This window comes from Chionomys nivalis, chromosome 7 (genome assembly GCF_950005125.1).
Source record: "Chionomys nivalis chromosome 7, mChiNiv1.1, whole genome shotgun sequence".
Classification (NCBI taxonomy): Eukaryota; Metazoa; Chordata; class Mammalia; order Rodentia; family Cricetidae; genus Chionomys; species Chionomys nivalis.
Window position 1 is genome coordinate 85,938,833 of NC_080092.1, and position 12,076 is coordinate 85,950,908.

The 12,076-nt window shown below is 46.9% G+C and overlaps 1 protein-coding gene across 1 annotated transcript in view; it reads right to left on the reverse strand.

Annotated features, from left to right (window-relative positions):
* The window catches only part of Marchf10 (membrane associated ring-CH-type finger 10), a 92,749-nt gene that overhangs the window by 42,599 nt on the left and 38,074 nt on the right, over nt 1-12,076 (reverse strand). Inside the window, exon 4 of the mRNA XM_057773331.1 lies at nt 4,532-4,703. Coding sequence (XP_057629314.1) covers nt 4,532-4,703 — 172 coding nt within the window. The remainder of the gene's footprint in view (nt 1-4,531; nt 4,704-12,076) is intronic.

The following is a 12,076-nucleotide window of genomic DNA, read 5'->3' on the forward strand; positions in this document are numbered from 1 at the left end:
GGTCTCAATCCAGTGGACGCTCAAGAGTGTTCTGCTAGACAGGATCCACGTACACACTGCCTATCCTAAAGGTCTGGTGGAGAACTCTGTAATTCTCTTGGTTTTCTCTATGTGTGGTTATCTTCTGGTCTTCCTTTAGCTGTCCTCTGTCTCTGCTGTTCTTGCAAATTTCAATACCACTTGCTCCCCGAAGGTCCTTGGGGTCCTTCTGGCAGTGGACAGCACTCTCATTACTCGCGGACATCCAGAGGCTTCCTGGCCTTTTCACCTAGATGTCCAACGTTTCCCTGAGGTGTAGCTAGCACTCAGGGACTTAACCCTCCTCTCTTTGCTAAAGTAGGCGATACTGCAACTCCATCTTATGGATGAGGATACCGAGTTCAGGGAAGTTGTCAGCTTAACATTTGTAAGGCTCCAAAGCAGAGCTGGCATTTTGAGCCATGACGTCATATAATCACCAATAATGGGTTGAAAATTATGATGCTCTCTATAAAGCCAGGAGGATTCATTTATACTGTTTTTGTTTTTTCTGGCTGGGATAGACAGCTTGGAAAGTCATCGGGCGTAGGCTGGACTTGCTGAGAAACCCATTAACCGTGGCCTTTCTGAGAAAATCTTCAAGCGCATTTACTTGCAAGGCAAATGATGAAGATTTAGGATTTGCCCTGAGACTCGTCTTCCACACTGCTCTTTGAATAAACATTTCCTAATCCGAAAGCAACCACAGCTATTTCGGACTTTTATCTTTTAAAACCTGAATTCACTGCTTTCGCTGAGTTTTACAAGAACAGGCCTTCGAGATAAGCCGTGATAAGGACACCGGGGTCTTGCTCCTCCTACCAATCTGAGCCTGGTAATGACTACACATCACATTTAATAATAAGTGCGGAGCATTTCCGAACACTTGGCTTTGTTGTAAAGGGCAGGATTTTGGAAGCAGGCTCCCAGGACTGCATCCAGATCCATTTTCCTGGAACCTAACCGGAGGAGGCTCTGCTTGAGCGCCAGGTGAAAGCGACAGGAGAGAGTTGGGAGGCTGCCCAAGGTCTGGCTCTGGAGTAGAGAGCCCCAGGACTCCAGGCGCTGTGACCCTCATCACAGTGACCTCTGGCTGCCTTTCTATGTCCTGGGAAGGAGACACAACTCCTTTCCCAGCCAGGCTGGGAGCAAACAGGTCTTGGAAACCCCAGTTTCCAAGGGTGCACAGAGCCTGCACCCTGTGCTTCCTGCTGGGCCCTGCTAATTGCTCCGGGTGTCATGGAATTCCAAACCGCTATGCAACCCTGCCCGGCTTATTTCCCATTCTACATCAGAGTTCACCTTGAAGATCGTTGAATCCATTGCGTGTCAGACATGCTTGACATGCTGCCTAAGCTTTCCATGTCTTCTGAGAGATAGTCGCTATCTCTGGCTGGGGAAGCCATGTCTGATTAGCTGGCTTTTCTTATTGGTGTTCAGGTGTACGTGAGAGATTAACGTTTTTCTTTCAGACTTACCTATTTTTATGTGTATGAGTGTTTTGCCTGCATGTACATATGTGCACAATGCGCGTGCCTGCTGCCTAGAGAGGCCAGAAGACGGCATTGGAGCTCTGGGACTGGGGAGTTATGGGTGGTTGTGAGCCACAGTACAGGTACCGGCTTTGGAACCCAGGTCCTCTGCAAGAGTAACATGTGCTTTAACCACCGAGCCCCCTCTCCAGTCCCCTGTGAGAGTGTCTGAGCATACACCTCTAATTTTTGTGAAGAAAATAAGTGTGTACAGGGAGGAGAGGGCAGGCCATAGGCACAGAAAGTAAAGTCTTCAAGCCCGTTCTCCCTACCATAGACTCGCCTGCGCTAATCTACTGCGTGGGTCTGCACTGCTCGACAGCTGAGCACAAGCGTATCGCTGAGTCTACATTTTTACCCAGCAGCCAGATCCTGTTGTTATCTCTGGTCCCCCCATTTCACAGGTGACAGAACCGAGGAACAGAGGAATTCCTTGCCAAAAGACACACAGCGAGTAAGAAATGGGGCCCAGGTGAGAATCCAGGCATTGGGTCTCCAAAGCACTGTCCCCTAAGCTGCACTTGCCACCATCCCGAGAGGGCTGAAGAGGACTACTGGGGTCAGCTTGTCCACAAACAGCTGTGTGGAGCACCGAGCTCAACCGTGCGACCTCCCCTGAACAGACAGACTGTGCGGAGCAGTGGAAGCGTCTTCCCGGTGAGGAATTGATTTGTACAGAGTGGGCCTAGGTTCTCGATAGCCGTGCCCCGGTTTCCAGGTGACACCCAGCAAGACTCTGTGACACAGGCTGTCTGCACACAGAGTTAGGGTAAAGCAAGTCCTGCTCTCAAGCACGTTTTTCACCTGGGAAAGGCTGGTGTAACACCACACCAAGAAAGGCTAACCCGGGAGGCAGATGTCCCAAAGGGGGTTCACCCTGTCCCCAGCTTCTGTCTTGCTTAAGTCTCATGTGGAAGTTAGTTTCAATGTTACATAATGTCAGTTTTGGTTTACTCCCGAATCTTGAGAAATATGAAGCAGAACACTGGATGCAGCTCGTGAATTAGATCAGTGTCCAGATAATTCAGCTGCCAAATCCTCTTTTCTGTCATAGCAAGTATTTATCTGAATTAAACTGTGTGCTGTGACCATCCTCAGCTCCCAAGTTTTCCTCAACAGACTCAGCTTAAATCCGAAGGCTTTTACTTTGCTAATTAGGAATTGAAAGAGTCAACACTCCTTAAACCAATGATTTCTATCTCTCCAGTGATTGGTTTTTATCAAACTTTCTCCTTGAGACAAGGTCTTACTGTAACCCAGGCTGGCTTTGAACTCCTGACCCTCCAGCTTCAGCCTCCTGAGTTCTGAGGTTACAGATGTGTTTGCTGCAGCTGGTCTTAGCTTCTTCGCTGCTGTTCCTCCCTTCTAACCTGGGGCCTCGGGCATAGAAGGCAAACACTGTGCCGCTGGGGCTATACTCAGATTGCTGTGCCCTCTCAGCCTCCTCAGCACTGATATCAACCTCCAGGCCCACTGTGCTGACTGGGTGGCCGGCCCCATCCAGCTCCTAGCTCTATGAGTCTTGAGTGCTACCTGGAACATAACAGGATGATAAAGATAGTGGCTGGAAAATGTGTTTTGCTACAAATCCCATCTCCTGTGTGCTGAAAAAGCCATCCTTCTGCCAACATGAATCTCTTGCCTAAACCTTGGTGCTCTTCAACGTGATAATTCTTCAAGTTTGATTTTTTATAAAATGGAAAGTGAATTCATTCCGTTTGTCAGTGTTTTGAGTTCCTCACGGAGCTTACTCAGTCTGAAAAACATCTGTATTGTTTTTCAGACAAACTGAGCCATAAAGAGGACCTCAGAGGTTCATTTTGAGGACTCTTCTCCATGGCTGATGGAACATCAGCTACCAGGTTTTAGTGAGAAGGCTAAATATCACATCGAAAGGACAGAGTTGCGTGATTTATGCTTACCCTCAGCACACAGCGATCAGAACCCAGCCTCAACTCAACACAGTGCTTGCTGGGTGACCTCACCTGTTCTATTCTGGCCTTAACGTAGTTGGATTACAAACCTAATCCCTACTAGAAGTCTTTCAAACACTCCCCCACCCCCTGCCACCATGATCAAAGGAGGAGCAGAAGCTGGCGCTGTGTCCGAGAGGACAACAGTTTAGAAGTCAATTTGGTCTTGACTTTATTAAAACAAGAAAATGTGGGTGCTTAATCTGAGTAAAAGGTGCCGTTTTCTGAAAATGCATTCTGATGGAACCAGACGGGTGGTTGCATGACAGTCGCTATTTAGGGTTAGGGAGAAGCTGCGATTGGGGTTTCAACAAATCACTTGGTGTTTGCTGTTTACGAATTCTTCAACAGTCAGTCTGGCTCCTTTCCCAGGAGGCGGGCCTTTCCGCCTAGCTACCCCGATGTATGTGTGGTTCCCAGAGGACACGGGTTTGTCCCACAGATGTGGGCTTTGATGGGATGGGCCAAGCCTGAGGCATTCTAAACTTTCTGTCGATGTTAGCTTCTTGCTGGATACTATGAATCTCTCCTGCCCAAGAAGAAGCCGGTCTTAGCTTCAAAGGCAGCCTGAGAGTGAGTTATTTACCAAATCACACAAAGGGGGATTTATCAAGTTCTCCCTGAGAGGACTTCCCTGGGACTGGAGGACTTTATTACTCTCCTCTCAGCTGTAAATTATGTCACTCAGACGCTTTTGAAAGTTCCTCTTGGCTGAGTCATAAAACTTGATACCTGGGGCCAAACGCCTTTATCTACCCCTCCTCAGAACTGTGACCAAGATGAAAAGGCAGCGTTTGTTAGGAGTGGCACAGGAAGTGGAAAATTGGGCCGGAATATATGGAGGCATATTGTACTGCGAGATTCATTTTGCCACTTGCACAGGGTCATTGGCCTTCCAGACCTAAACTGGCCGCTTGGCAAGCCCTAGGGTCAGTCAGTTCCACCTGCCCATCGTGATCATTAAAGCTGGAAATGTTGGATGTGGATTTCACTAAGGAAACCACTCACCTGGAGAGGGTTTGCTGGGGCTCGCTTTCTCTGGCTTCTTTGGAGTCATGGTACTTTTGTGTTTCTGCTTGACTGAAGTTTGGTCGATGGCTGGAAGTCTGGGCTCACACTTAGCCGTAGGTAGTTTGGTAGATGATCTGGGTTCACTTAGAGAGTCCTCCTCACTAGAACTCTGCGGAAAACAGAAGAAGTAAGTGCAAGTCTCAGAGGCGTCGCCTTCGCTAAGCACAGAGACAGGAGAGGCAGTGGGACCTCCAGCAGCAGCTCAGAGCCTCTTGTTGGGTTTTATCACTCAATGCCATCTGTGGGCAGGGAGATTTCGATGGGCAGGGAGGACCAGCTTCAACATAACAGCAACATATCAAAGAGACTGCACGTCTGAGTCTATTGTGGGACATTCATGACAGAATACGTTTCTGACCCTTAAGTAATTTGATGACCAATAAACAGCTCATGCTCAAAGCTGTAGAGAAAGGAGGCGCTTTTAAAGTGTTTGCTCTTTGAGATTTGAACTCTTTGGAGGACGGGTGAAGGAAAATGTCCCTTATGCTAGTTCATGTGCTTGACAATGAAAAGGAAATTTAGATCGTGTAGTTCGGACTGATTGATCTCAGCTTCAATACTCTAAATGATTGCACAAGAGGGATGAATCTCCTAAGAAGCCCCTCCTCTCTGTCTTCTAAAAACGCAGGCAGTATAAATCCACACGAGGACAAGTCACAATTCCTACAGTGTCAGAGCATCTCAACCCAGGCGAACGGACGCGATAAAAATTATCTAAGCATTCAACAGTTTCACACTTTGCCACACTTTTCCCCATCAAAGAAATGACGCAAACAATATGAATGACAGCCGAGCACCTGCCTCCAAGTGTGATCTAAGTACAGCCTCGTGGCTTCAGGTCCTGGCTCTGGCATGTTTTGCGAGGCCATTCCTTCTGCCAAGCAAAATCCTGAGGGCTTTGTCCACCTTTGGGTCTCGGGAGGGTCCCCTGCATGGCACATTAGCCCAGCATGAGAAACCTCTCTGAAAGTGCGGTCTTTTACAGGGAGGCAATGCCAAATTAACACCCCTGGCACCTCCCCAACTGTCGCAATTTGTATTGATCTTGCTCCTCGTTCTTGCTGACAGTTGTGGCATTTTCATTTCAGCGGCTCCTGACTCAGGAAAATACGCTGAATAGCTTTGAATTATTGGGTGCAACGTAAGACAAATGGAACTCTTAAAAAAAAAAAAAAAAGATCTCCACTTGACAGTCTTCCGGGCAAGTCTATATATCCACAGGTGGACAGACCATTATTTTCCCTGAGGACAAATCTTATTTTTAAATTTAGGTTTTGGCTACAGCTTTCAAACAAATAGTTATTGTCGCTCCATCCATTTTTGGAAAACAGACCACCCTCAGGTAAAGGGACAGACAGAGAAGGAGACAATGGATCTGCTCTTCTTTCCACTCTCAGTTCTGGGGCTTAATAGAAGTCTTTGAAAAGGATTCTGAAATGTCAAAGATGAATCATGAGGTCATATCTGAACATGAGATGAGCTCTCTATTCTCAGCAAAATGGGTGTTTGGCAAACTTGAATTCTGATGTTGGATGCTGTGGTTATGATTGGGTGATGGAAGCCGGAGTCATGGGTTTAGATTCCCACAAGAGTAGCAGGGAGCCCGGGACAGACTTTCTTCCTCCAAACGTCCAGTGAACTGAGGAGTCTGCTCACAGGAGGCCTTGTACTTTAGCCCATACATCTCCAGTCTGCAGCAAAGCGCCCAAGACTCCAGCAAAGACTCCCGGATCTGCCTCCATTACACTCATCCAGGCTGCAACACCTCGCTTGCCCCAGGCACAGGGACTTGGGAGGATATGGTAAAGGGCTCTTTATTGGGTGGCTGTTCAGCCTGTTCACCCACCGTTCTTTAGAAGCACAGAAGAGCTGCAACCAAGTTTGACCAATTAACCTGTCAAAGAGGACCGTGCCCCTGGGAGCGGAGTACATCCTTCTCTGGCTTCTGGTCATCTTTACTACCATGTGGACATCCTTCTCGGCAGTCCAGAAACCAGCACCTAGAGGGGGCTGTTTTTTGTTGGTTGAAAATAGAAGGGTCCAATAGCAAGGCCTGCGGTACTCCTGGGTGTGATGACAGGCCTTTCCCTCTCGTCTCAATGAGCAATCTCAAACCTGTCACTTCAGCATTTAAATTTTTACTTTATTTTTTAATCTTTTTGGTCTTTGCTATGTTCCCTCAGACCCTTAGCTACTTTCACCTGGCTCCTGTCATGAAAACCCACTTGCCGTCACGTGGGTAAGGATCATCCTTCCAGAGAGAGTGTGAGAGTCTATAGGAACTCATTCTGGCGCTAATGTATGGCATTTAAAATTCCAACGTGAGGCTTCTGGGCGGCGGGTCTGGTTCTTATGGTTAGTAACCACCGACGCGAGGTAGGTTTATTGTAGCTTGTTGGTTATTATTATTCTGTCATTCTTCAGACATCCTCCTCTGTGAACAACAGCACCTACATTCCGTGTTTCCTGATGACCGATGAGATAGACACATCGCGTACACCACTTACGATGACACTGCATTCCCGTCCCGGTGTCCTGTGTCAGCTCATGCTTCGTCACTCACTTCCTGCCACTTTCAAAATTAGCCAGCTACTGGACAAACGTCTCCACAGTGAAACCCAAGCCAAATGTCCCAGTGCAAGCGACCCTATTGGACAGATGCTTCCCAATCCCGGACATGTGACGGGGCGGGGGGAGGGAGGCACGTCGTCTTATGCGGCACTCTGGTGTCGTCCACAGACCATAGAACGCATGATTGTCATGCTAGCCAGCTGAGATTCGTGCAATCTTAAAATATGGTCTAAGTTTTTTTTCCAGATAGCAAAGCTCTAATGGCAAATATTTAGCAATGTCTGGAGGTTCATCGGATCAACCCTAATGATTTTTTTTTAATGTCAAGTGGAGTTCAGAACTGTCTTTTCCTGTTATAATCTTGAAATTTACAGTTTCTATTTCTTCTCCATATGCTCCGAAGTTGAAATGTCACATGACAGCAGAAGTAGCTGTATTCTTTGGGAAGCAGAAAACCAGCTCTGTCTTTCAAAGCCAAAGTCCCAACAGTGACGAGGCTAAACAACAAGCAAGCAAATAAACTAAAACGCAGCCTCTATGAGCGCAGTCTAATACAAGGAACGTGATACGGATTCTAATGAAGCTGTGTTAACTCAAACTGATTGACAAGACTATTTTTTTCTGAAGTATTATTAACTGTGGATTTCAGGTTGTCCAAGGACGGCCCAATTTGTTCTTCTGGCATCGTACATAATAAAGTAGACCGTAGGAGATCACACCAGTACACTCTCAACTCCAGAGCAGTGGTTCTAAACCCGTGAGTCGTGACCCCTTGGGGTCACATATCCTGCACATCGAATATTTACATTATGATTCACAACAGCAGTAAAATTACAGTTATGATGTCGCAATGAAAATAATTTTAGGGTTGGGGGGTCACCATAACATGAGGAACTATATTAAAGGGTCACAGGATTAGGAAGGTCGAGAACCACTGGTCCAGAGAAAGGCATTCAATGGAACTTGGTTAATTAGGGAAGGTTAGCGCCAGGCAATGGGGAACAATTTAGTAACATAACAGCTTGTTTTTTTTTTTTAAATTTTTCCCTCCCTTCTCTTTCCCCCTCCTTCCTTCCCTCCCTCCCTTCCCCATGCTGGAAACTGAACCCAGGGCCTCTGTGTACTGGTCAGGTAGCTCTACCACTAAGCTACACCCATAGTCTTAACTTGGTATGTTTTGAAGGCTTCAAGTCAGAGCTCCTGGAAGGTGGAGACACAGGACAGGCGAAGAGCGGGAAGTCATCTCCCACAGAATGTAAGAGGGATGAAAATCCCGGACCTAGCGTTATTGGACGTGAAATAGGTGACAACAGAGGAGCCCAGAAGACGCGCAGACTCACGTAGCCAGGAACCAAAAAGCCTTATTTTCCAACTCTTGCCTGATGACGCCTTTCCAAGACCCAGGAAATCGGTTTTCACTTGTCCACCCCCTGCTCCCTCCCTGGAGTGTGGGACTGAAGGCTGACAGATGCGCACCAGGCCAGATTTTGCCATGTGCTGAGCTAAGTGGCTCTCCTAACACAGCAGAGATGGGGCAGGACTTTCTATCGGGAGCAGGGAAGAGGCAGAGCACTGACAGGCTGGTGCCAGAGAGAGCGTGACTGGGGCTCTATTATGTTGGGAATAAATTTAGTCTTGGGAGATTATAAAAAGCCGTGATCAAGGCAATGAACCTTGACAGTCAACAGGGACAACACACATGGAGGTTGGCCGGGAATCTCTGTGAACAAATGAGTGTCTTCAGAGTGCTTGTCCCCAAGGTCTACATCAAATTTTGCCTCATGCATAAAAGCCATGCCTGGGAATGAAGGGTCGCTTTGTATAAGCAGATTCAGGGATGCGATGTAAACAGATGCATACAAGTAAGTACAAGCGTGTTCTAGCCGGATGCTCTTACCGTTCAAGGCAGGCTAACCTTTCTCTTGTGCAGAGTGAAGGAGCCTAAGACCAGCAAGTCTTTACCGTGTATTCAGGACATTTTGAGGCCATCACGTGAAGTCTTTAGAAAATTGAACAACAGTAAGGAATGCGGACTGATGGTCTTTTGGAGATTTCTTCGGGCATGGGTATCACATACCCAACTCAAACTGTCCCTTCAATTCATTTGTCCCTCACATAAAAACATGGCTGCCAGCGGTGCTAAGATGAGATCAGTGTGAGGAGACACTGATCTGCACGTCAGCTCCAAGGTGCTTTCGGGAGTCGGCCGGGGCTGTTGTCTGCATGGCCATCACGGCCTCTGTCCCTAGCCCTGGGCTCTGAGGACAGGGCTTTCCTGCCTGCAGCCTGCTCTCGGATGGTCAGGCCACCAGGCTGGAGGATCCCGTCCAAGGCTCTGGTCCTAGCTAGAGCAACAATGTCCTTAGTGAGTCAGGTCTTCATGACACTTGACCACTACTGGTCGGTGGTTGGAGGAGGAAGTGAGTAAAATTTCAAGATTTTCTTTGAGATGATTTTCCATTCCACTGTGGAACAGACTCAGGGGAAAGCCCAGAGTGGACAGCTACTGAAATTGCCAATTGACTATATTTTTGACACATGCTATACATACATATCTATTTTTCTTTCTTCCTTTCTTCTCTCTTTCCTTTCTCTTTTGTTTCTTCTTTCTTCCTTCTATTTTCCTTTCCTTTTGTTTTCTCTCTCTCTCTCCTTCCTTGTTTCTTTCTTTGAGACAGGATTTCACTGTGTAGTCCTGGCTGTCTTGATACTGACTGTGCAGAGCAATCTGGCTTTGAACTTACTGAGATCTGCCTGACTCTGTCTCCTGAGTTCTGACATTAAAGGCCTGTGTTATCACATCCAGCCAGATTTCTTTTAAAATTTTATTTTTGTGTGTGTTTGTGCATATGTGTGTGTGAGAGATGTGTGTGCAAGATGCATATGTATGGGCCCACATCCAATAGTTTCATAGAGAGGTCAGAGGACAACTTTGTGGGATTGGTTTTCTCCTCCAACTTTCTGTGGGCTCTGAGAATCAAACTCAGGTCACCAGGTATGTGTGGTAAATGCCCTTGCCAACTGAGCCAGCTCTTGACCCCTCGCTAGTTCTTAGAGCAGAGGTTTGGGAGTCACTGTGTTAGAATATGGTCCTTCAGGCCATTTCTGAGTAGAGAACAATGCTGAAATTTATCCTGTGTGTACAATATAAGTAACAGCTTTTCTAAAATTTGCTTTTGAGACAGGGTCTCACTATGTGGCTCTGGCTGTCCTGGAACGTACTCTGTAGACCAGACTGCCCTCAAACTCACAGAGATCCACCTGCCTCTGCCTCCTGAGTGATGGGATTAAAGGCATGTGCCTCCACATCTGCATTAACAGCTGTTATCTCTGTGTCAAGTTGCTGAGTCTCTCTATTCTTCCCATCACCACCGCCACTGTCGTGAGGTGGTTGGCGGTGTGAGTGCCACAATGTGGACGTGGAGGCCAGAGAGAACTTCGTGCTGTGGCTTCGCTCCTTCCACAGTCAGTTCCAGGAACAGAACTCAGATTTTCCAGGCATTCACGCAAGTGCTTTTGCCCACTAAGCCATCTCCTTAGCATTCAATATTCTGTTTCTGAATAGTTTCAAATTGGCCAGACTTCAAGGCACTTTACCCACAAACACTTCAGAGTGCACTTCCTGTTAAAACACATTTCCACTAAGGCACAATACTACTTCTCTAACCTAAAAGAAAAAAATAATCCTAATAGTTCCATAATATTAATCAGATATAAAGAGCATATTTAAACCTACATGTATGTGTCCACACTTTTTTTCAGCTACTTGTTGGGGCTGATGGGCTTGCATGGCGAGTTGTGTCCCTTTAGTTTCTTGGACCTTTTTTGCTTTTTTACACTTTGGACAATTTTGAAGAGACAGAGACAGATGCCTCACGTTTATCTTCTGGGTACTTCCTCATAACCAAAGCCAGTTCCATCTTTGGAGTATAAATATTCACAGGGGCTGTGATGTCCATCTCTGTAACGCCAGACCAGCGCTCACATGACTACGGCATCCTCATATAGTCAGCCACGCTTGATGCCCAGAAAGAGCTGGACCACCAGAGCTCGCCAAGGGAAAGGCCCATGTTTCTGCCTTTGTAATTTGTGATCGACTGTGGAATGATTCTTTGACACTTGTTGAATAGCTGAGCCTGTTCCGGAACTACATCTCTTGCATGATTTTGGTCCCTTTTGATGTGTTTTGCTTAAATTTATACTTATGTTAAGGTTGTACAATTACTTCACAATTTTACATTTCTTCCCCAATTATTAATTACCTTTCCTTTAAAAAAAAAGTATTTTCTGGGGGCTGTGGAATGGATCAGATGACTAAGAGCTTGCTATGCAAATATGAGGACTTGAATTCAAATTCAAAATGAATTGAAATCCCAGCAACCACACAAAAAGCTATGTGTAATAGTATATTGTGCATCCCAGGAGCTGGGGCTGGGCGCAAAGATAACCAGCTCCCCAGAATTTGTGGGCTAAGCAGCCTAGGCCATCAGTGATTCCAGGAACAGTGAGAGACCGTGACTCTAACATGACTCTAAACATAATGGCGGGTAACCGATGAAGACGTTGGGCACTGATTTTTGGCCTCCAGACACAGTCACCCCTGAGCCCCCAACAGACACATGGCCCCCACACACCCACACACCCAGACATACCCACATACCCACACCTCCAGACACACCCCACCCCCACACCTCCAGACACACCCACAGACAAGGCGCTCTCTGGGGGCTGAGGAGACAGCTTAGTCAATAAAGTGTGTGTTATGCTGGGCGGTGGTGGCACACCTTTAATTCCAGCACTTGGGAGACAGAGGCAGGTGAATCTCTGTGAGTTCAAGGCCAGCCTGGTCTACAAGAGCTAGTTCCAAGACTGACTCCATAGCTACTAAGAAACCTTGTGTTGAAAACCAAA